Source organism: Zea mays, unplaced genomic scaffold (assembly GCF_902167145.1).
Source record: "Zea mays cultivar B73 unplaced genomic scaffold, Zm-B73-REFERENCE-NAM-5.0 scaffold_484, whole genome shotgun sequence".
Lineage (NCBI taxonomy): Eukaryota > Viridiplantae > Streptophyta > Magnoliopsida > Poales > Poaceae > Zea > Zea mays.
In genome coordinates this window covers 25,676-51,159 of record NW_023367129.1, presented here as the reverse complement: position 1 = coordinate 51,159, position 25,484 = coordinate 25,676, and the positions used below count along the sequence as shown (strand labels likewise).

The 25,484-nt window shown below is 43.4% G+C and overlaps 2 protein-coding genes across 2 annotated transcripts; both read left to right on the top strand.

The window, feature by feature from the left end:
* The first annotated feature begins 2,130 nt into the window (after window positions 1-2,130).
* Window positions 2,131-23,823, top strand: LOC118475570 (ATP synthase subunit a-like). Its single transcript, XM_035963871.1, has one exon. The coding sequence runs from the start codon at window positions 14,232-14,234 to the stop codon at window positions 15,462-15,464; it is 1,233 nt and encodes a 410-aa protein (XP_035819764.1). The 5' UTR covers window positions 2,131-14,231; the 3' UTR covers window positions 15,465-23,823.
* LOC118475571 (NADH-ubiquinone oxidoreductase chain 6) lies at window positions 16,481-23,823 on the top strand. The gene has a single exon (XM_035963872.1). The coding sequence runs from the start codon at window positions 16,509-16,511 to the stop codon at window positions 17,169-17,171; it is 663 nt and encodes a 220-aa protein (XP_035819765.1). The 5' UTR covers window positions 16,481-16,508; the 3' UTR covers window positions 17,172-23,823.
* Window positions 23,824-25,484: the final 1,661 nt, after the last annotated feature.

The following is a 25,484-nucleotide window of genomic DNA, read 5'->3' as shown; positions in this document are numbered from 1 at the left end:
ATTTTCATCGAGACAAAACGCTGCTAACGCTGTAGTATTGGAATATTGGGACTACTATTACTACTGCGAGCGGGAAAAAAAAGAAAACCTTCTGTCGACTAGAGTTTGATGTCGATTTATCCACACTTCCATGACTTCTAGAGGAAAGCTAACTGCTTGCTGGCTGGGAGCTGTATGAGCGGTAACGTCCACGTACGGCTCCGTGAGAAGGTGGACGGAAATTTGTTGTACCTCACTCCCGTCTTCAATGGGGTCTGCTTTTTTTTTTTGGGAGAGTATGCCAATATGATCTTAATGAGGTGCGGGGCTTTGCATCTGACATTCGTTGGGCTTTCCTCTGCGTCCCGGCCTTTTGTGCAATAAACCCCTCCGGCGAAGACTAGTGATAGGTGGTCCCGCGGAGCTTTCGGAGAAGGGTAGCCTAGTGGTAAGCACAGCAATGAACCGCGGCGAACCCTCAGACGACCCTTCTAAGATAAGGGGGGAGACCCTCAGTAGTGGTGACCCTTTGACTCTTCCACTGACTTATATATGTACCGAATGCTCATACGGGAAAGTGAACTCCTGGGTCTGGGGGTTGCTCCGAGAAAAAATCCTTTCTTTCTCGTCCACTCCAGGTGGGTGCGGACACACCTGCGCGGATTACAGGTGACGGTTACAAGAATGGCGGGGAAGTGAAGAGTACCCGACGACATTCAGGATGAATGTAGACCCATCGGGCAGGGATAATCATTCGGTCCTGGGAGAGGTGGCGACACCAGTCTGAGCTGAGGGAAGCCAGCCAATTGAGTCACTGAAACGACCGCAGAGGCGCACCCTAAGCCCAGCTTCTCGGAGCTGCTATTGCGAAATACGGCTTCCTTAATATACAAATTTCCACAAGGGGGCTGGGCTGCTCGCCTTCATAGAAAGGCGACCGGGCCTAGATTAGATGTTCGCCTTTTTATAGAATAGAAAGAGAAGGTAAAGGGGGGCTTTTTGGTAATGGCTGAGGTCCATGAAAGAATCGCTGGAGCACATCAAGCGGGCAGAAGAATGAGATGGCTGATACACAGATATGGTTTTATTGGCCAAACATGGAAAAAGATTGCAATAAATACGCCCGAGGATGTCCAAAGATACAGACCGATTAAAAACCTGTAAGCGGAAGAATTACATGAAATCATTAAACCTTGGCCATTCCGAGGTTGGGCAATTGAAACAATTGGAAAATATATCCTCCTTCCAGCACCTTTTAACAATCTTCTTCTGTGTTGAAGCGTAATAGGAAGAAGCCAAAACATTCTTTCAAGAATCTCCAAATCCCCCATCCACATAACCCCTTATTTTCTCTCCAATGGTAGATTCGAAGAAATTCGCATGCTCATATCGTGCTCTCATCCAACCCCAAGAAAATAGAACTCAAAGAGGAGCCATATGCTTCATATATTGATGGTTTCTTGGAGGATGGATCCTAATGCAAGCAAGCCGGAACTCTTCCACATAATTTTCAAGGCGACGCTTGGGGCCTTCCATGTTATAGTCAGCCAACTCTATTTTCTCAGGTACCTGAGAAAGAGTAAGAACACCTGCGTTCCAGTATACCATCCTTCCATGCAGTAGTAATCCCCCCCTCTAAAAAAGTAAGTTGAGATTCAAAGCATTCCCGTAAGCTAGTAAGTCAATCAAAGCTATAACTCTATTTGTTAGTTTCAGGAAACTGGTACAATTTATAATAATAATAATATATATTATATCTTTATATTATTATTATTTGGTATTTACCAATTTTAGACTAAGCATAAATTCATTTTGAAAGAAAAGGCAAATCCCCAGAAATAAAGGATTTTTACTACGTTACCCTCAACTCAAAAAGTACTCCGGCAGCGTGAGTGAGTACAGGCTCATATTCCTATTTATTTTCTGACAAGGAGGGATGCGTAGGATTTCTTACAGAGAGATCGAAGATAGGGAGGTACTCAATATAATGTGTACTCTTTCAACTGAAGATGACGATTGAACTTTGGTACCGCAGCAAATGATCAAATGGACCGTGGGTACTAAACTAAACTAAGATAGTAACAACTATTCCTTCGCAACTTCGCCCTTCGCACTTACCTTTCGTCCGGTACGTTGTTCAAATGTTTTTCTGGGATTATGTTGGTGATCTTGAAGGGTTGTGGGAGTATGCATGGGGGCAGTCTGTTGGTGACAACCTGTTGAACTCAGTTTATGCTATGGGTAAGTGTGTGCAAGACTTTATGGCGGATGAGAAGATTCACAAGCCTACGCTGCTTGGGCCGCATTTTGCTTTGCTGGTAAGAAAATGCAGTAAGTGTTGTTTTTTCCGTCCTGTATTGTTGGTGGGTGATTACAGTATGGCTTTAACTACTAATGTTTGCAATCAAAAGGTTTGGCTGTATGAGCATACTCAAGTGGTAAGTCTACGACTTGGTTGGTATCTGTTTCCTCGATTTAGAAACAGGAAGCTTGAGAACCAGGAGTGAGTTCGTCCCAAGGGTGGGTTCGTGAGATGGATAATGATAGGTTTATCATGCAGCCTTTGTATACGCTGCTGACAGACAGACGAAGAAGCTTTTTTGATGTATAGCAACGTGCGTGAGCCGTGCTAAGCAATCATATTAATATCCTTCGCTACTTATTTTGGATGCTGGTGGCTTGGCTTATTAACTGCTCTAAACCTTGCAATGATCATGGAGGGCGCGTTTGCACTCGTATATTTTATCGGGTCTGGCACTCGTATATTTGCATATTCCCGTTCTCGTCCTATAGCCTATAGCGGATCACCTTACCTCAAATAAGAAAGAACTAACTGGCTAACCCTCGCACTCCAATAGCCTGCCTCCAAAGCAAGAAACCCATCTATAAGTCTATAAGAGAGCCCTGGCACTATAGACCCGCAAAAGGGTTGATCGATCAACATGCCAAGAAACTAGATCTGCTGTTCCACACTTTGTCTTTTATTTGACGTATTCGACCTGGCGCCCCAAACAGAAGGCAGATACTGGCAGATCTACTCCTTTCCTATACTATACTATACCGCCCCGATACCCAGTTTCCTTGGGTAAGAACAGAGATGAAGTCCGTCCCTTAGCCTAGTCTATATCCACTAATGTTGTTGTTTTATAGAGGAAGACTGTCTTCTCGGGGAAGACAGGCTTTCGAGGACAAAAGGAAAGATACATGAAAAAATCCCAACTTAAAGTAGTGGAATTGCCAAGCCTATCGGGTAAGCGAACTGTCTAAGACTGGCGAAGGGAAAGGACTGGTAGGAAACCCAAACTCGGATAGTTGGGGAAAGGAATGCAAGTATGCCAATGATAAAGAGTAACCATCACGCACTTTTCCAGTAGGAATACAGGCATTTCGACCTATCTTTTTTTACTTTGTTAGGGACTCATTCTTTCTAGCGTACAGTGGCACTTGTCACCAGCTCTGCAACTCGTACAGCTATTTCTTCCTCCTTTTAACCTACAACAGCGCTATACCTACTATTCTCTGGCCTTATCTTTCAAGAATGTGCTTGCGCCAGTTGATCTTTCGGGTATGAAGCCTAGACAAGTAGAAGGGGAGAGAGTAGCGAGTTGACGAGCGAGTGCTCTGCTCTATCATTTATTACAAGAAAAGTCAAGCTTGAAAACTGCTTCTTCTCAACCAGGATACGAGCCAATCCCTAGCCTAGAAGCGAGGAGAGAGGGTATTTCAAATTCACAAAGCCAAACTGACAAGCGAGAGCCGGTGAGTAAGGTGGAGGCAGAAAGGAAGTTGTATGAATCTCTTTTTCCCGGAAAAGTATACTTGTGAGGAAATCAAAACCAAGAGGGCGGCATCGCTTCGCGCCTTGTTTTTCTGGTAAGGAAAGTCCTATCCTAGCAATAAGTGATGAAAGTAGTACCCAAGCCATTCGTTGGTCTTTGACCCCTGTAATAATGGTTGTCCCGAGCTGTATGAAAAAAATCGCTATCCTTCCGCCAACCTAAATGAATGGAAAACTTACTATCTCTATCTATATCTCTTTATTCAAGTACCGATCTTATTTCCCGGCTCCAAAGAGCATATTTTAATATTCAAAATAGAAGAGAGAGAAAACAAAAAAAAACAGGAATTGCGCTATCGAGTTCACTGCTTTAGAGAGGGTGCGCAGGGTATCGTCCCTATCTCCTCGTGCCCTAGGCTTATGTATGTGAAAAAGCAAACAATGCAATTTTGTGGAAATTGGATTCTCATCCGTGAGGCCCCAAGTGCTACTTCTCAGGGTAAAGGCAAGACAGCTTGAAAGGTGGAAGCTCTCTATAGTGTCAGTGCGAGTGGAATAGGTTCGATCGATATTACTTCGGCGTCGGCGGGTACGGTAGTATTGTTTGATCCGTTGAGGAGGATTTTCTTTTCGCTAACTCAAAAGTCTTTTTCTTCTATCAAGCAATGTCTCAGTTCCTTTGATTGAACACGTGGATGGAGTAGTTCACTCTGGTTTGAGAAATAGTGTTAGGGCATTTAATTTAGTACCAGAACTTCAGAACTGGGGGAAGACCTTATATTAATATTAGTAGTAAGGACTATCAACGCGAGTACATGCACATTAATAACATAGGTTAACATTCAATTCAAGAAAGTGAGATGAGTTACTTTATGTTGGAAAGGAGTAAAAGTAAGAGAAACATGCATACATTAGTAAGAAAAAAAGGACATCGATATATGGGTAACATAGGCCTCCTCCCGTTCATTAGTCTTGGGTGGGATGCTAGTGGGGGCTGAGCATAAAGCAGGCTCTTTGTCTTCACTTCCTATCCGTTTTATACTGTACGAGCCGAGCTTTACGTCCTACTAATTTAGTCTTTTCCGATCAGATGCTATTCCGACTTCCCATTTTTCTACTTTTCTGTTGCTATATGCGTAATTCAGGCTTCTTTATGCCCATGCATGCATACACAAAGCAAAGATGACTTGAAGATGCCTTACCAAGAAACTGGAATCTCTAATCCCTCTTTGGAATACTCATACTTCCTTCTACAAGGAAGAAACTGAGCAGCAGAGATTTTGGCAATAGCAAATCAAATGTCATTTATCCTGCTAAGGTACTTTACTTTCCCTTGACTTTGATTGACTTTCCTTTCCAAAGCTATGATCAAGGAAGCAGGCCAGGAATGCTCTTATGAGAAATGGAGAAGCAGGAATGGTATTCCCAAGCAAAGATAGAAAGAAGCCTTGCCTTCCCTTAGACCTGGAGACATATCCACCAAGAAACCAGAGAAAGCTATGAATGAAACTTCACTTAACTTATAGTGCTTCGTACGCGTTCATTACATGAGATCTGTTTGCCTGTAGTGTAGTACATCCCTCCAGTATTCGAATGAGCTTGATTTCTCGAATTGGTACAATGCTCTTCTTGTCTCTTCTTCTAAAGAGTGAGAGTGCTGGAGTGGCGTGTCTCTCTAGTAAGGTACAACTATACCGGAGCTGATATCTCTTCCGCGGGTGATTCTCCGGTAGAGAAGGCAGTGCTTAATACCGGTAGTTCGACCTTTCCCAACGGATGCGATCCAGACCCTTTCTTGGAAAACCACGGCCTGTTGCTAAGAAGGAAAACGAGTCCTCTCCTGTTGCTCAAGCCCAAGAAGTATCTGACCCTTGGGAGGCAAAGCACTAGAGAACAGAGATCATAGGGAGGAGCTATCCCCGAGCTCCGGACCAGAACCAGTTTCTCCAACCTGGCCTGCTTCCTTTCCTTTAGCCTTGCTTTTCTTCTGATTCAGTCCAAAGATAGAGACAAAAGAAAGGTAATTATTGAATCGGACTTGGCTTCTTTTTCGGCATGGGCAAAGGTTTGGCAATTCCACCATTAGCAAAGGTTTAATCGGTTGACGGTATCCTTGGGGAAAGGCACCTGCTTTTAGCAATGGTTGTTATTGGCAAAAGGAACACTTTACTCGGCTTGTAGAAAACTCTGGACTAGGCTGAAGCAATTAGTCTCCCGTGTCAACTACTCATTTCTGTTTATCGATTTTCTATGCTTTCGTTCCTCTCTTCCCCGAAGAAAGTATTCCTCGCCTCGCATAGAAGTCAGTGAATTGATGCTCCAATACGGATAGAAGTTAGTTCTTCCTCAGGTAAGAGATCTGAATCATGCCAAAATGATGGTGCAGTTCATTCCAATCCCAATGCGTCTGTTCGCCTAGCCTACTACCCCTAGCCTTTATCCTACTATCCTCGTAACTAACTGTAGTTCATCCATCGATATCCATTCCTCGGCATCCGTTAAAGGGTACCTTTATCCCGTTAAAAGGTTTCGGCTCGGCTTTAGGGTGGGTTTCTCTTTTAAACCAGCCTAATCGAATCCAGGAGTAAGGAATATACAATTGGATGCTTTCCCCCTCCATACCGGGTAATGATTGGTATGGCAAGGCTATCCCCATGATCAGTTATCCCAACCGAATCATCCCCTAGCGCGATTCCTATCCTAAGCATTCGTTCCTACGAGCCAGAGCAGCATCCTTTCCTTGAATTGACGTATATGAGCGTTGTTATCAGGTACGCCAATATGAGATTTTCCGGACTGACTCTTTCCTTTGTTCATAGATCGATCTAATTACGTATATACAGGCTCCGCACCTAGAGGCTCACCTTCTTTCGCCAATAATAACGCTAGAGAACGTAGTGAGCGCTAGAGTAGAGATATTCCTTTTCATCTGAGGTTTATTCCTTCCTATTCCTTTTACGAGCGCAATACTAATCGAATCCAGTCCCATGTCTCCGGTTCTGCTCCTATCCCTCTAACAAAGGCAAAGGGGCACGGTACCAATGCTAGGCTCTCCTTTTAACAAAGTTAGGATCATTCTCATATATGGGCAAAAGTAGTAAACCCGATTTCCCTTCGGAAAGTAGATGATGGATTTTAAAAAGTTGATCTCATATAGCGGGGAAATCAATGAATAGCATTTTCACTAAGCTTTGGAAAAGGAAGTGGGTCACCATTGCAAAAAAGTTAGGAACACATATAGGCGAAAGTACTACTTTTTAATTCAACTATAACTGAGCGGAACCTTCCTTTTGGGGCAAGGCACGGCAACAACGGAAAGGTTAACCAGGATAAAACAAACCTAGTACTACGCCCTCCAAACAGATCGTATCCTCGGCTATTTCATTAGAAATATAAAAAGCATATTTCCCTGGCGTCAACCCCGGAGGGTGTAGAAACCATTTCTTTTCCTTTGCTACTAGATACGATGCTTTTCGTGTAGGCTACGCTTTTCGCAAGTATTGTTTATTTGTTCCGAATAGAGTATGCCTTGGTTTAAGAGAGGAGGCATCTGGATAGCTAGGGATATTGACACGGATAAGCTCTTAGGCAAAGCAAGGCATCTGCCAACTTGTATGCATCACCCTGTGCTTTTGCACATCAATGGAAAAGATAGGAACAGCGAATCCTTGTAGGAGACGGGTTGGTTTACCGGTGCAGTTCATATGCTTCCTTGCGCTAGAAACCAATACGCACGTACGAGGCCTACGATTCTCTAGTTGTATTGGCAAGGGAAAGAAGATGCTATGGGAATGTTTGGAATGAAAATAGCTTAGGAAAGGCAGGATCTGCTGATGAAAGTGGGCCGGAGCCAGAACTAGGATAGGGATCAGATTGGGAGCAGGTTAGATGCAACCGCCGGGAGGACAATCCGACTTCGAAGTACGAGCAGGGATATTCGATAAAAGGAATTCCAATCGGAATAAAGGGTGAATTCGATTAGTTGAACAGGCAGCAGATGAAGTGATGGGAGCTAGCTCACTTCCTTCAATGAACGGATTTGCCTTGATTTGAGATTTCTAATTGAATCAAACTCTCGCCCTTTTGAGATTGAGTTACTTCCTTGCCTGGGCTAGTCGTAATCCCTTCTTCTGTACAAGATGGTTAGAGCTAACCCCAGTACTACTCCTTTGGCTGCAGAGTACCACCTCTTCCTCAACTGGATCTGGTATTCTTCCTCGAACCAGTGCTTCCTCGGAGGATGGTTCTACTTACTGTCCCCTCTACTTTAGGTTTGGAGTTCAGCTACACCTTTTGGCTTTGCATGAATGCCATTTTCCTCTGTGTCTCTTTCCTGCGGGTGCTTGGTCTTTTGCTAAACTTGTTATTTGGCTCTCTTCTTTGTCCCTAGTTCCTGTTTCATGCCGAGTTTCTATAACAGTACCTGCATCCTGCCTTTTAGCTTATCCGTGGACCAGTGCTCTTTCTTTCCGCTTTGAACGGACGCCTACAACTAGATAATTTGTCGGATGACAATACAATACTACAAGCAGGAGGGGACACAAATCCTTTAGATTTCGCTAGTGCAACGCTCGTATTGACCTTTAGCTCGTGGGAATCAATCGTAGTTTTGATTTCATATCCTACGTAGTATTTGCGTGGGCCTCGCTCGTATGCAAGGAATAGGTTTAGGAACAGGGCTAGCGAAGGAAGGGACCAAGGAAGGAATTCGTAGCCCAGAACCTTAAGCAGGAGCTCATAACTACTACGAATGGAAAGATTCCAGCTATTGAAGCTTAAAATAAAAGAACAGAAGAAAAAGATAGAGAGGTTCAAGTTGATGGAATCCAAATCTTATGCTGATTCCAGTGATGACATATTTGCACATATATCATATTCCACTTGATCGATATACCAATTCCTGAAAAAAGAAGAAGATAGTGTTGTGTTAACCAGTTGGAATGTCATGAAAGCACTTACTTCCGAGACAGCCTGTCCTCGGCTATTTCATTATCAAAAGGAAGTATTGGCAAGGCTGTAACATTACATGCAGGTCCTAGCCTACGTTCGTTGGTTCAGATCTACTCCTAGCAGTGAGAGCCGGATATGAATACTAATTTGTAGGCTACTTCGCAATGAACACCAGAGCTATATGTTTGTTTATTCACCTAGTTCCTATGTCCGCCTTTTCCGCGCCCGCTCTATCTCTAGATATATCTCTTTATAATCCATCTCAGATAAGTAATGGTAGTCTTGATCATCCCTATCATCTTCCTCTTCCCAGCCGTCTACGCGAAAACCAAAGAGAATCAGAGAGCCGAAGGACCTCAAACAAATAGCTTGGTTGCGTTAAAGAGGCGTGGATACTTGCAGGAGATTGGAACACGTATGCCGATCCGACCGAGGCAGTCCAGGCAAATGCATGAAGTTGAAAAACAGGATCGACGAATGTAAGCTTCTCGACACACCACCCAGCCTATGAAATCCCTACCTACCATTCCAAGACCCAAGTCTGTAATTCCTACTGCCGTGCTCCATTCGGAAAACAGGCCTTAGAACGCTAGTTACTCGACTGTGCCTTCAAGGAAGGTCTGGAACCTGAGAGGTGATTCTGAGAAGCCAACCGCATTCATTGGTTTTGAAAAAGAAGAAAGAAAGTAAAAAAGGCTTAATTACTAAATATGGCTATCTTTAACTACACCACTTTTTCCAACGTTGCTTTCCCTAGGACTTCGTTATTCGCAATTAGGAAGGGTGTAGATGTACGCAGCTTCTCCTCATGTTGTTGGCCGGAGTAAGGAAGAAAGCGTAGTAGTACAATGCTGAACATTCCGGAGCAATGGAAGTTTATCTTGCCGCTGTGTAAAGTGTCGCATTCCCCTATTCTTCGTCCGATGCCGAAGCATCTCCCTCTTATTAGGGTAGGACCCCTGAAGAAATTTCCAGAGATATACGAGAAGGCGCGAAGCGTGGATGGAGTTTGCTTAGGGGAAAAGCAGTCCAACTATGGGCTCATACTAGTTTGGCATTAACATGCTTGGTATTGGCATCCCCCTGAAAGAAGGCTAGGCTTATTCACCTACCTCTTCTTGCTGGAACGTGAGCTATTGCTTTGGTCAACAACAACGCTTGGAAAGTAATAGTTCTAAGAAAGAGCAAACTGCTAAGCCTGAGAAGAAGAATCATAAAAAATCATAGAATGCTAACAACCAGCTTCTTCCAGCTTTGTACATCATTTATTGTATCGTTTATGGGTGCTTGTACATCATAATATCCTCTTCATATCTTTCCTTTCTCGAGTGAGTGGTGGGATGGATGTCCTACCACGAACGGAAGCTGACAGAGCAATATCTATTCATATGCTTCGTAATCCTTGATTTCCCAAAGATAAGATTCCTTGCCAAGCCAAGACTCTTGAGTGGGATATTTCAACTACTTTAAAGCGAGGAGGTGAATGAGCAAGCAAAAGGTAGGCTAGGCGGTCTCGCCCATCCCATGATTGGTGGACTTCCTGCTATTTCAGAGTAAGCATCAGCATCTCTTCCATTCTGTTCGGGGCCAAGCAAACCAACTATTTAGTCCAGGCACTCGTATTGAAATGGAAAACATGCTTCTTTCTGCTATCGACCAATCCGGATCCGAGAATGATCTGCCCCATCGTTATTAGTAAATGTGGGGTGTAGTGCTGGAACCTTTAGTTCTGTGGGCGTACAAAGCATGTGGCTTGTTTGACTTGACCTATGGGATGGGGGTACCAATCTTCGTTGCATTCAGGATTGACCTGAGGAATGGGCCGGAGTATCAGAATAGATGTGCTTCGTGCGACTCGTTTCGACTAGCATGAAATCCGGAATAACAAGAAACCCTTGTGCAAGTCGATGATTGATTGCTTGAGAAACAGAAGTATGACATCTCTTTTTTCTCGTATTACAACAACTAGGCTATTCGGATTGCTTTGCATGCTATTCTTCGAGTCGAAGCTTGTCCCACCTAAGTGCCGTGCTTCATTCTCTGCGGCAAACCTCAAATCACTCAAATAAAAATCATAATAACCGAGGCCCGAGGCTAGTCTTCATTCTCGTATCCCGAGGCGGCTTTCTCTATCTTTAACCCGAGGCTAGTCTTCCTGGGGAGGAGTTTCTTGCCCGGTTCCTAGCTTTGGCTGGCAGGTTGAAAGTTGCGTATTCATTCAATAGAAGCAGATCCCTAATCTCGATTAGTAACCTTTGTAGGTCATTGTTCTGTCAGGGTTTCGAGGGATAGGGGCTGGCCGACCACCGGATCAAGAGAAGCATTAAGGAGAAGCAACTTAGATTGAAGCTTTTCAGGTCGATGACTTTATATCAAAATTTAATATAACTTTTTATGTTCGTCACATTAGTAGTGACTCACTCCCTTACCCAAGTAAAGTCATGAAATACTTCTCTTTACTAGATCCTGGATCCTGGCTACTCTACTTACTAGAGCTAGAGCTCTACTCACTTCAGTAAGAACCTTCCTTCCGGTTGTCACATTTCTAGCTAGTGATAAAGATCTCTTTCGAGTTCGGAGCAGGGAGGATAGCGAAGCGATTCATACATAGCCTTTCAAGGTAGTGGAACTGGCAAGTGTCTGGATTGGATGGACTTCCATGCTTTGGCGGAACACTTCACTTAATGAGTGATGCCCATTATACTACAAACCTTTTTGAGAGAGGACTTTGCCAACTAGGAAGTCTGCTATCCCAACCAATCGACCAGGATCGAGTGCACGAATCGCTTGACCTAGTATGATATAAAGTGCCTCCTTCGAGTGCATCTATAGAGCATCCTTTCTGCATCCTGCATCTGCTTCAGGAATGGATCAAACTAGGTTGTCGGCGGAAGTAGTGGTAGTGGCAAGGTATCCATGGTTTTCGGTGGAAGTAGAGTATCCACTTAATCGTCTCCTGTATCATTCCTTTAGCTTGCGGAGGCCAGGTTGTAAAAACCAATTAATTGCTTTAGCAAAGAGTCTGGCTCGACTTCTTACCTTGAAATCTGGAAACTTCCATCTAGATCGTCGTGGCAACTCCACTTCCCCACTCTTTCCGCTTTGAAGCGTTTCTCTTAAAGACAAATGGGTTCTCTTTCTGTCTTCGTATCCAGAAGCTAGAGATAGGTTCGGTAGTAGGGCATGGTTAAGTCCGTGTCAGAATGAAGTCAGGGTTTCCGGGTGCCTTGTTGGAATCTTACTCGTAAAAACGAGTGCCTTGTTGGAATCTTGCTCGTCAAACTAGTAATATATCGTATTTAAACGTATGCGAGGATTGCTTTCTTCTTTCGTTCTCAAACTGATCGAATCAATGGCCAGGATAGGAATGTTCCCTGAGAAGAGGGCAGGGCAGAGAAGAAGGCCGAGTAGAAATACCTCCGATCTCGATTCCTTTCATGTTTTGGTGCCGCTAGCCATCATTCCTCGTTTCTCGAGAATCTCCGTTGATGTCGTTTCCAGAGAATGGCTTAAGTGTTGAACTTCTAAAAACCATGGCCTTATCCAAATAAACTGGTGAAAGCACCATCCTTATCTAGAGAAAATAAGTGACTTGATTGACCCGTTTCCTTTCTGGGTCTGGTGATGGTTTAGCTTCCGGTGTCCCAGGATGTGGTAGTATTTATTGGTCCCCAACCAACCATGCCTTGCGCCTAACTTGACTCTGCAGCCCTTGCTTCAAAGTAGCCAGCCGACGAAACCAATGTTAGAGCCTGTAACTTAGGACAGAACAGCCTTGCCTTTCTTAAACAAAAGAGGGAACTGCCTTTCCTTTCTCAAACAAACCTGTACTGGGTGAATGAAAAAAAGGAAATAGCTGGTTACTTTTGAGAGTACAGCTGCCGAAACAGCTTCTTCCTGTAGGCGTTAGCCGATTTAGTATCAGAGGAGTACCTGTGAAGTAAAACTTTTGTCTGTAGCTCAACAAGTTCCGTTTTCTTGTAATAATAGAAGTTCAGTGCGGAACAAGATAAGTTTTTCCTTTACAATGTTTTTTATTACCATACTACAGTACAACAGTAAGTTCTTTCTTCTGACCAGAGCCAGCGCTTTAACTAGTTCTACTCTCCCAGCCAGCTATCCTTCTTCAAACTAGAGAGAGAGCTATCCATATTCCTATTCCTGTGACCTATCCTTATATCTCGAGCACTACTTCTATCACCGATTTCTTACTTCTCTCCCAACTTTGCCTAACAACCCGAATCTCTTTCCTGTAGCTAGTCGCTGATAGTCAGTCTATCTCCTTTCCTTGCAAACTCTCTAAGCTTTAGGTAGTTCGCCGTGCGATGGGCCTGAGGATCTATTCCAAAGGGTGATGGGTCGTGGGTACGACTCTTCAGAAGGCGCTTTTGCCAACCACCGAGCACCAACAAATGAAGAGAGTTACCACAAGTATGAGACCACTGAAACTACTTCGCCTGCTTTGAATCAGAGCAAACTGCTTTTAAGTATAAGACCACCAATCTAGTACGCAACCATTGCCTATTATGCCATCCATATTGTTGACTTTCACAGACCCACTATGACTGCCTACGCCCATATAGATAGAGAAAAGTTCACCTAAGGATAATAAAACGTTTGAGGAAGGTTACCGCTTACGATATACCTATATATAGATAGTGTAGTGTTGTAGTGTGTTAAGTAGATCGGTCCCATATAAAGTTGCAATGTATCTGCAATGAGTTCATCTACTCCGGGGTGTTCTCCGCACTTCTCAAGAAAGAAATAGTTGGAAATTCCCCGGATCGTCTGCGCTTGGCTTGGTATTCTTATACTGAATCGCTGTTGGATAAAAGAAAGCATAAAGTTTTTAAGCCTGCGTTCTCGTTGGCGAAACCACTAGGAGGCAACCATGAAAGCGGTTTCTATGTTTCGATCGAACCAACACAGCTTTACGCTTCTTTCCAACTCTACCCACGCTTCGGGTTCGCACTTACTTTACGCCTTACCGAACTTGGGCTTAGTTCAGCCAGCTTCGTAACATGCCTGCTCAAAGTGAGTAGTTGGAAGTTCCTGTAAGCATCTTCCCATGAATTGACGTATATAAGCGTAGTTATCAGGTACGCCGTGAGCTGGATTCTATCCCCGAGGATAGAGATTGATGGGTAATAGTTTTGATAGAAAACTCGTATGTTAAGTTCTCTAGTTGATGTGATGCGGCTCGATTCATCATTGCTCTCACATCAATGTTTTCGGTTCCCTTTTTACTCTCCCATTTTCATAGAGAAAGATGTTCTGATTCAGTTCTCTCTGAAAAGGAGGGGCCCTTAGGGACACAGTAGTACCATTTCCATTGTGCGAAAGGTCGTGTCCTGGTAGCCTCTCTGCTGTAGACGGTCTCATTGGTAAATTCTTCCATTTCTGAAATTGTCAAATCGAGATTGTGTGGGTGTTCAGTCTACTCTACCGCTCATGAAAAGATTTCGTTGGGTAGAACCAAGTCTCTTTTGGGAGCAGATTGTATTTGATTTTATATAGTTACTCCATGATGATGATGACTAGATGGAGTTCCACTGATATGAAGAGAAGAAATAGAATATTGGCTAATATGGTGCCAATTCGTAATTTAAGTTTACCTGATTATTATGAATATGAAGAAGAATACCCTCCAGTTTCAAGAGAGGCAACCAGAGGGGTCTGTATACTCCTACGAATAGACAGATATTTATCTTCAATTGGAAGGAGCATTCAAGACCGTGAGGTTCTACGCGATTTCCGCCAACGGTTACTCTTTCCCCAACGCGAGGCTGGGCACAGCTTTTCCGAAATATATGATGATATACGAGCGCATGGGGTAGAAGCAAGTCGATTGGGTCAGCCTCTAAGAGATCTGTACGATGAGATGGAAAGGAACGGCGAGATAGTAAATAACGGCTCAATCATTATCCCTGGAGGCGGCGGACCAGTAACAGAAAGCCCATTGGATCAATTTGGAATTCACCCAATTCTGGATCTGAATATTGGCAAGTACTATGTCTCATTCACAAATCTATCCTTGTCTATGCTACTCACTCTCGGTTTGGTCCTACTTCTGGTTTTTGTTGTTACGAAAAAAGGAGGGGGAAAGTCAGTGCCAAATGCATTTCAATCCTTGGTGGAGCTTATTTATGATTTCGTGCCGAACCTGGTAAACGAACAAATAGGTGGTCTTTCCGGAAATGTGAAACACAAGTTTTTCCCTTGCATCTCGGTCACTTTTACTTTTTCGTTATTTCGTAATCCCCAGGGTATGATACCCTTTAGCTTCACAGTGACAAGTCATTTTCTCATTACTTTGGCTCTTTCATTTTCCATTTTTATAGGCATTACGATCGTTGGATTTCAAAGACATGGGCTTCATTTTTTTAGCTTCTTATTACCAGCGGGAGTCCCACTGCCATTAGCACCTTTTTTAGTACTCCTTGAGCTAATCTCTCATTGTTTTCGTGCATTAAGCTCAGGAATACGTTTATTTGCTAATATGATGGCCGGTCATAGTTCAGTAAAGATTTTAAGTGGGTTTGCTTGGACTATGCTATTTCTGAATAATATTTTCTATTTCTTAGGAGATCTTGGTCCCTTATTTATAGTTCTAGCATTAACCGGTCTGGAATTAGGTGTAGCTATATCACAAGCTCATGTTTCTACGATCTCAATTTGTATTTACTTGAATGATGCTACAAATCTCCATCAAAATGAGTCATTTCATAATTGCATAAAAACGAGGAGCCAATCATAGAACTACATATGGTCTGATACTACTAACTTCCTTGAAAAGTGGAAGAGTAGTTATGTAGGCAGTTGCCGTTCCAGAAATGTAGCGGTTGCTCGACCAAAGCCGGTCATCAAAGAGTCAGTAAGTAGTAATTCTATCAATTACCAATTCGTGGAATTCTCATGTTCCAATCAATAAGTGTGTCTACTTAAAAGTAAGTTCAACTTGCTTGTGTTAAGCTTTGCTCGAACTTGATTACTTCCTCGCTCTCCTTCACTCGGTCAAGGGATTCACCTTTACCTCGTTCTGGTCTTCCAGCTTGAAAGACAAGGTCCTTATTCAAAACTGGCTCCTTCGAGTTAGTCTTTATTGTTTCATAGAAAGGCTTCCTTCTACGACTGGAGTGAAATCCTCTATGCTGACATAAGCGGAGAGGCAAGCAACAACCATTATATTGAACCTGCCCTGAAGGCTTTGTTTGCCTAAGTGCATAAGTCAAAGAAGGGTTTTCTTGCCGAAAGCAGTGTTCAGACCTCAATCTGTAGCGGCGCACTTCCCTCTTATGATTGCTTTTCAAGGACATCCGGATAAGGGGACTGAGAGAGTAGATATGGGACTTTTCCTCATAAAAGCCTATATAGGTGGGTGGTATGATAGTAAGTCTTTTCCTACTGATGTGTTCAGTCGATGGCTTGATTCTCCTCCGGGCGTGAATTGGAAGGGCCAAGGGTTTACAATGAAACAAATTGCGTATAATTTGCACGGCGATACGAACAGTATAGAATTTCTGCACTCCTTATATGCAGACTTAGTTAGTCAAGGGAAGGGGTGCATAGCCAATACTTCCTTCTCAGAAGTGGCTACGAACCACGGTGTCGGGGGTTCGAATCCACTTCTGAGCGGGCTGGCGGCTCCACCGGGAGCGAGCCTACTGAAGGAAAGTTTTATTGTTGAACTTCTATTTTTATCCAATATTTATCTTTTGTTTGGAAAAACCAAACCCACATATTGATCTTTAAGTCTCCCTTTCTCTTTTGGGAGCAGATCTTTCAAAGATGGGAAATTCCAATGATTCTTTCCGTTTTGTCGAGCCCTGCTTTGGTCTCTGGTTTGATGGTTGTACGTGCTAAAAATCCGGTACATTCCGTTTTGTTTCCCATCCTAGTCTTTTGCGACACTTCTGGTTTACTTATTTTGTTAGGTCTCGACTTCTCCGCTATGATCTTCCCAGTAGTTCATATAGGAGCTATTGCCGTTTCATTCCTATTCGTGGTTATGATGTTCAATATTCAAATAGCGGAGATTCACGAAGAAGTATTGCGCTATTTACCAGTGAGTGGTATTATTGGACTGATCTTTTGGTGGGAAATGTTCTTCATTTTAGATAATGAAACCATTCCATTACTACCAACCCACAGAAATACGACCTCTCTGAAATATACGGTTTATGCCGGAAAGGTACGAAGTTGGACTAATTTGGAAACATTGGGCAATTTACTTTATACCTACTATTCCGTCTGGTTTTTGGTTTCTAGTCTGATTTTATTAGTAGCTATGATTGGGGCTATAGTACTTACTATGCATAGGACTACAAAGGTGAAAAGACAGGATGTATTCCGACGAAATGCCTTGGATTCTAGGAGGACTACTATTCATATTCAGAACAGAAGGTTCTTCTCCCACAAAGGGGATGACGCACCTGTCCCCCCCGCTGATCCGGAATCCATTTAATCTGATTTGGCAGAGAGAATAGAAAGGATTTATAGGCGGGCCGGGGAGGAGCAATCTTTAGTAGAAGCCGGGACTACGCCAAGGGAACTTGTAGATAACGTCCTGCCAGAGGGGGCGGAGCTACCGCTTCTACAAGAAACCTGGGTTCAGTTTGTACGGGACGAGTCACACAGCGAGTTTTGGGTAGAGATCGATTCGATAATCTGCTAAGGAAATATGGGCACGCGGCGCGCGGTGAGCCCGACACCCCCGATCCCGATGCTCGAGCCTGATGCCCCTCAATCAGGAGGAGGCGACTCAGCGGGGAGCACGGGGGAAGAAAATTGTCCGGGGGCGGGGAAGGAAAGTAGGAACCTCCGAAGGCCCGCCCGAGTCAAGGAAGCGCAAAAGTTATTCTGATTCTGATTCCGGGGGGGATGATGGGAGTGACCCTGCTCCGGATCCTTCTCCTTTCTTTTGATTTTGACTAAAATGAGAGGTGGAGAAATTGAGTTCTTTTGAGCAGCGTTGTCTGTAGTAGAGTAGCTTTTTTTTTTTTCTTTTACAGAAAGAAGGCGAGGCCCACCTGCCTTCTCTAGGTACTTTACTTGGAAAGGTGTCACCGCCTTCCTTCTTCTCTAGGTACTTTACTTGGAAAGGTAGGTGCGGGAAAGAAGAGCGGGTATGTGGGCTTCTTTCAATCGAAACTTTTTTGAAGCCGTCAAACTTTATCGTTTCATTATAGATGGATCTAAAACATTGCGTTGCAGAGTGGAGGCGTGAAGAAGGTTAAGAGAAGCAAGCCAAAGGAAAGAAAAAGCAACTTGATACAATATTGAAGATAAACACTCAGGAAAGCACTGGGTCAACTGACTCCACTAGCCAGCTTCTGCTTCAGAACTTACTTCAAAGAGGCTGACTTAGCACTTAGCATAATGCTTTTGTTCCGGTGCATAAAAGTAAGTGAGCAGGTGGGTGAGTCCAAAGGTTTTTCCGAAGCGCGAAGGACTTGCAGTTCTAAAATAGGAAGGGCTCTGTACTCAAATCAAAGCAAAGTAGTAGTTTCATAGGTCGTTGTGCTAGAGCTAAGATTTATATGAAAGTGTGAGGGGAAGCCATTTCCAGCTTCTACTTTCTGCGAACCGGGCTCATTACCGGCCTACAGTAGCATTCTACTGTGAGCTTTCTCACTGCGGATCGCCTTGATTCACTGATCGTTGACAGCTACTCAGGAGAGGTTATCCTTTGCCAGACTTTGTGTTGAGATGAGTTCTCCGCTTCCCGAAAAGATGATTTTTGTCAATCAGCGTAGAGTGGTGGATTATAAAGTGGTACAGTCCGAATGGGTTGGTTCAAGCTAGCTGTTCTTACTGAACAGGTGTTTTAGCATTCTTTTCGAATTCGAAGTTGCGGGGTGCTTTGGCTTTTCAAAGTTCTCAAAGAGAATAAAGTAAAGGCGCTACGCGTGGATCGAATTAAAGTAACGTAAGGTTTCGTAAGAAACAATTGAATAAGCGTATCAAAGAGAATGAGGTCTAGCACTCCGAAATACCATTGAGAAAGAGCAATAGAACAAGGTTAGAATAAGATCTCCAAAATGGTTGATGACTCCCACAACTTGTCAGGCTGCATTCCCGTGAAATTGTTTTGGGACAATTCCAGTTTTACTATCTATGCGGTAGCTCAGCCAAGTAATCTGGTATCTCACCATTAAGACGGTTACCTAGCAAGTTCAGCTCTGTGAGGTTCTTGCATCCTTTAAATGAATGTCTCTAGAATACTCCCAGTCAGATTGTTATTGTGCAATATGAGTGACTGCAGAGAGTTGGCTTGACATATCTCGGCTGGGATAGAATAGAACCTGAGAGCTGGTTGGTTTCTGCAGAGAAACTAACAAGATGCTGCAATGGCAGCGCTGGCAGAGGCCCACGGAACATGTTTTCTGCAAGAGATATGGATCGAACACTCGCCCTGTTCCGTATCCAATCTGGAATATGACCCGTAAGTTTGTTCCCTTCAACGAAAATTGTGGCAATAGCTTCTAAATCTGCAAGTTCTTCAGGGATAGAGCCTGTGAAGGCATTGAAGGGACGGACAGATTTTTGAGCGTAAGCTTCTTGCAGTTACTAAGCTCTTTTGGTATGCTCCCACTGAGCCCAGCACCTTTGCAAACAGCCGAGTTAGATTGCCCAGCTCACCGACAGATGTTGGCAGTTCAGCATTGAAGTAGTTCTCTGATATATAAAGTTCCTTCTTTTGAGACCACCAATTGACCAAGGGATGGTGCCTGTGAACTTGCATCCGGGGAGTTGAAGAACTTTTAGCAGCTTCAGGTTACCAATCTCTTCTGGAATGCTTCCACTAAGACCATTCTGTCTCTAAATTAGCAATTCCTTATTTTCCAGTTGACCAATCTCCCTAGGTATTGGCCCCACCAAACTGTTTGATGAGAGATCAAGTGTCAACTGGTTCACCAACGCAGTTATTCCCGGGAATATTTATCCCGTGAGGTTATTCTGGCTTGCATCAAGGTGCTAGAGCCGAGACTGGTTACCAAAAGCAGCTGGTATCGACCCGTTGAATGTGTTCATGTGAAGGTCCAGGATATCCTCGAGGATGAAGGCCAGATCACGCCCAATTCGATCCTTGAAAGACCCATTGCACTACAGCGGCAGCTCGGGCTCGAGCAACGGCGGGAGATAAGTCTTCTCTTCATTCAGCATTCAGTCTATCTTCGGAAAGCAGCAATAATTGATGCACGCAGACGATGGTTAAATGCTTTCTTGATTTACTACTAATAGGTGGTGTCTAGACGCTAGGAAAAAGTGAGGATTATAGCTTCTGCCCCATAGACCATTCGGAAAGGAGTCTGTCCCTTCGGTCTTATATGTTAGTATAGGTTGGTTCTTCCGAATGCACATAAGACCACTGGTCACCCTCAATCCTTAGCATTGAACTTGACTGATTTGGCTAAGATCTGGGGAACTAGAGCAGTCCCCAGAGGGCACTACACAAGGCAGGAGAGGCAATAGCGAAGCGAAGCCCTAGTTCAATCGAGGATGGATTCATTGAGTGGGCGAGGAAGATGATTGGTATGGGAAGATCGGTCTTTCACTAATGGAGCATCTCCACCCTAGCCTTGAAGTTGAACATCCGGGGATATCTAAATATTGAACCAGTGATTAAAAAGAATGGCAAGACTGCGGTTGAAGTCCCAGCTGGAAATCCAAATTGCTCGAACACAAAAAATCTAGACAAAGGAAAGAAACCTGGTTTGCATATTTTCGTATATGCCCAACTAATCTATCGCATAGGAAGATCGCCCCTGTAAGTTTATTTCACACATTATGTTACTTTGTTTATGGTGTGGAAATAAATATCAATATTCTAACTTGCCGCTTTCTATGGATGCATCCTCTACTCTAGTGCTTACCTGTCCTACTTTCTTTAATTCATTCCTATTTCCTCTCCTGTACTTATATTTATCTTGCCTGCGGCAGTTTTGTAATCAATTTCTACTAGGGATAGGGAGCGTGAACTTTCTCTCATCCAGTGAATGAGTTACCTGAAGATCGATGGCATATAAAACGCCCTAATTCAATATAAAATCTGTTATTTCACTTTCAAAATGCCCCGTTCGCACTTGCTTGAGTGAGGCGCAAGCCGTTTTCTTGCTAGGCAAGATAGGTCAACGGATAGCTTGTTGGTTGATACGGGACCCCTTCTCAACTTCATGTGTTTTGTAACTGCCATAAAGCAAGGCCATAGTCCAACATTCCATCCTTTTCCACCGCTGTATTGGCTTCTGCTTCTCTTCCTTTTGCCGAGGAAGATCTGCTTCTCTTGCATCCTCCAGTCTTAAATTCCTATCCGTACTAGACTAGACCTTCCCTTAGCCATCAACCTACCGAACCCAGGAATGAGATCCACAAGGAAAGAGATTGGCAGAAATCCAGAAAGAATGATGCACAAGAAATGGTTAGAACCTCGAGAATAGATGCGAATAGCAGCTCAGATCAGATCCGAGATGGAGCAGCAATAAAGCAAAGAGGAGCAGAAAGGTTCGAATCGAATCGCAAGCAGCTGACTAGAGAGAGATGAGTTGAGAAATAAAGACTATCCAAATATTGGATAAGTTGTTTCGTAATTCATCTTTGTCATTGACTTCGGCCTCTCATTTATCCTTATTTGGTAGCTGAGAAGTGAAGCACAACAAAGTTTTAATAGATCTCTTCCTGTCATTCAATAACCATCCTTTATTTTTGCAGTATAGAGAAGTGATTAGCCGGTGCCCAGGATAAGGTAGTGGAACTGGTGCGTATCAGGTTTGGCATTAGCTCTTTTGAATAATAGAGCTGAGCAGCTAAGAACAGATAGCAATCTGGAACAGCTCTGAAATGCAAATAAAATGATGATTGGTCCTAGCTTATGGGTTGCGATAAGACAGTTTCGAAGGTTCTAGCCATCTCAAGGAAGTATATAAGTAGCTATCGGCACCTTTTGAAGAAGGAGGCTCGGTAGCAGAGATGTTGAGTAAAGTCTAGATGACACGAACCCTAGCAGATCTGCTATAGCAAAGTGGTAAGTTACCAGCGGTGTCGATAGAATAGAAGAGAAGCATCAGAGCGAGCGTTATAGATCAGTCAGCATTAGCGACATCAATTCTGCTACAGTTTTGTTAAAGAAAGGTGAATACATTCTAAAAAGTCTAAAACTCATCTTATTTCTTAAAGAGCATATAACAACAAACGATTTCACTTACAAGGGGGTGCAGCTGCAGGAACTGGGTGCTGTGCCGCCCGCTGCCTACTTAATGTTTCGCTTGCCTTCTACACTTCTGCAATGGGAGTCACCACATGAGATGCTATTTTTCACCTTTCGCTATTATTCGCTCTTGCGTGTCTTTGGAGCCCGATCTTTCCCTTGCTTACGCCCCTAGAAACTCCGTGAAAAAACCACCTCGTTTTTCCATAAATAAAGGATTCCTAATAAAGTTTTTACATATCATATCCCAGCGGTATTTTTTTAATAATTTTTGCATAAATAAAGTATAATTTCCACAAAATAACACTTTTAGGCGCCCACTTGAAATTCAACTTAACGTTGGACGTTGACCAGGCCCTCTCTATTGCCAGAATTGGGGACTGGCTCTTCTCCACAACTAGAAAACACAGAACTGCCAGAGGTTTGGTCATAACCAGCACGCACCCTCGCCAATTTCGTTCTAAGCTCAATCCAAGATTGTGATCGGGTTGCCTTTCGATATAACTTGGTTCAAGCTTGGATCCAGTGGATAGATACTTTAAACGATGGTAGGAACGGGAGCTACCCTGGATCACTTGAGGAAGTAAGAACGCAAGTCTCTCAGTTGAAATTAGATCGTTCCAGGATAATAGCTGAAGCGGCTGAGAACTCCCAAAGAGAAGAGAACCAGCTTAAGGAGCAGGTATCCGGAGTATCAGCAAGCTATAAATAGCTTTAGGATTGTATGAATAGAGTTGAGGATCAAGTATCCCTCATATTTAGATCCCCCGTTGGGAAAAGCCCCTTTTTAAATCCTTTCACGCTTTCCCTTTGCCGAAGGCCGGCCTCTTTAGTTCCTACGTTTTCGGAAAAGAAGGTGAGACGCTAGCTAGCAACGGGAAAAAACGAGTAGTTAAAGATGTGAATGTAAGACTACTCGAAAGTACTTCCATTTTTATTATATTATATAGTTTCTAATAGAGAGTACAGTTGTATCTATGTGCGAAACGACGAAAGAAAGATGGAAGGCCCAAAGAGCTCTACAGTAGTGCCCCGGAATGGGGTCGTAGAGCCGGTAACCCACTCTGTTTAGTATTTTGATTTCGTTCAAGGTGTTGCTCTGTCAAATAGAGATTGTGTGGGTGTTCAGTCTACCACTCATGTTCACGTTCTACAAATCTAAGGGAGTGCTCCTAGACTGGACGACTTCCCGTAAATAACCTAGTTCATGTTCCTTTGAAAGAAATAAAATGAAAGCTTTTGAAGCGAAGATGTCAACGCGGTGCTAGGTTTGCGCCGGCCACGATTATTTATAAGTATATTGGAAAGAAGAGTGACTAGGCTACGGTCTAACTTTTTCTTCCTAGCGGAGTTCAATACGAAAATAAAGGCGCTCCGCGTTGGGAATGGCGTACGTAGTACGGGTGGTATTTCCGGTATAACTGATCAGGGTTGTTCTGAAAGCAAGTCAATTGGTGCTTTGGAAAGTGAGTGCCAGAGGCTAGTCACTGCTTGGTTTACAGAAGGGAAGGAAGAAAGAGATACCGAAGCAGATTCAGTATAGAAAAGAAGAAATTGATACCATTCATTCCAGCTTATTTGATACCCACTTAAAGTTTCTATCAAACCATGTCTTTTTCTTCGAACGTCAATCTCGTAGGAATTTAGATTGGAAGTGTGGTATTGAAGGGCGAAGCCTTTACTCTTTTACTTGTTTCTTTGAATATAATATAACATAGTATTGACTACGCACTTCGAAAGATAATGGTGTATTCCGAGGATCAGTCCGTTTTTTATTGAATTCGCAAATTGATAGATCTGGATGATTAAAAGAATGATTCTTCCCTGGGTATTTCCCCGCTACCATTATGGAAATTGGAGCTTTTCAATTCCATTTTGGAGATGCTCGTAACGATTTTTTTCTTTTGGGTGGGCAAGAAAAGGATTTGACTCTTGAAGATATCAACTCATACGCCTGCTCCATACATTAAAAAACATTTTGGGTACTTTCTATTAGAATGGATAAATAGAAATGGGTACATTCCTCTTTCTCTTTCCTGGCCAAACTACCAAAAAAAAAGAAGAGAGAGAGCTGTAAGAGCGGTAAAAGCAAGCTCGGTGGCCCGGTTCACTACAGGTTGATGTATCCTTTTGAAAGAAAAGTCAATCTCTCTAAAAAATAAGCACTTCAACAAGTCAGGGCCCTTTTTTATACAACTCCTATGCGTAATTGATAGCTTTTTGGTATTCTCCATATATACTACTAGGTACGAAATAACAGGAAAGATAGAAATAGTGACTTTGGCTTCAAATAGAGAGCAGCTTAAAGGGAAGGAGGACAGCTCTGAAAAAATAACTGAACACTGGCTAGGAACTGGGCTGCACTAAGCCCGGCACTTTTTGGGCTTCTTCATGAATCTCGTTTTCAGGTAAGGTCAGACTTATTGAATATATATCTGAAAGAAAGCAAAGGAATGAATCGTTTTTCCAATTACCTTCTCTCGAAAACCATAGATCTTCTGGTTACCATTGACTATCCGGCACTTTCGTCTGTAGAGCGAAGCAAGAAATTGCATGGAAGGGCTTGCCCTGCTAATATCAGCCTTGTTTGGAACAATAGATGCAATCCATTTCAGTGTATGTCACTGAGTTCACCATTGCAGTTGAGACGTCAGGCAATTGAGCGTTCCCTAGAGTTTGGTTCAAAGGCTAAGGACTCCCCGCCGCCTTCATAAGGGCACTAAGGCGGAGCACGGAAAAGAAAATGGGGCACCCATGTTTTACCAGTCCCGGATCTCAGGGCCGTTTTGCACATGAACGAAATCGAATTTCATTGCGGGAAATTTGGATTTCATGAGGGAGGAAAAGGCAAGGCGGAGGGTGGAGAGTCGTACAATGCATTGGTGGGATGAAGGTGCTAGCTTGGCTGAGATAGGAAGTTTCGATGTGTATGTAGATTTGGTTCTAGTGCCCCCACCCTTTTCGAGATCTGTCAGGATTTAAAAGATGTTATAGTGTAAACTATAGAGAAATGGAATGAATGAAATGTATCTAAGAAGAAAGGAAGCCATGCTCCATCCTGTTTATAAAAAGAACATCACCTCCCTTCCCTTTTTGGTTAGATACCGCTCCGTTAGGTACTAATGCTTCTACCTATCACCCTCCGGGTGAGTTTGAGAGCTGTGTTTTTTCCAACGTTAATAGCATTCCGCGAGAAAAGAGAAAAGTCATCTACTGATGTTGTCAGCGGAGTCCCTCGTCCATCCATGTATGAATAGCGGTATCCCCCATTTTGGACAGTGATGAGGTAGTCGACGCAATTTGCATGTGTATTTGCGTTCGGCTTTGCTACTTTCCTTCTAGACTATAAAAGAATGTCCGCGGAAGGGAATAGTCTACGTGGCCCGGGCCCGGGGTAGTCTTTCAATTCCTTTATCGGGTGGGAGAGTTTAGAACCTGTTAAGCCAATAGCTGCAGCTTTAGTCACACTAGCTACATCAGTGGATCATGGATTTAGCATACCACCTCAGAATAGTCTACGTGGCCCCTACTTTTATTTTACTACTTTTTTTTCCAGTAATGCAGACAGCC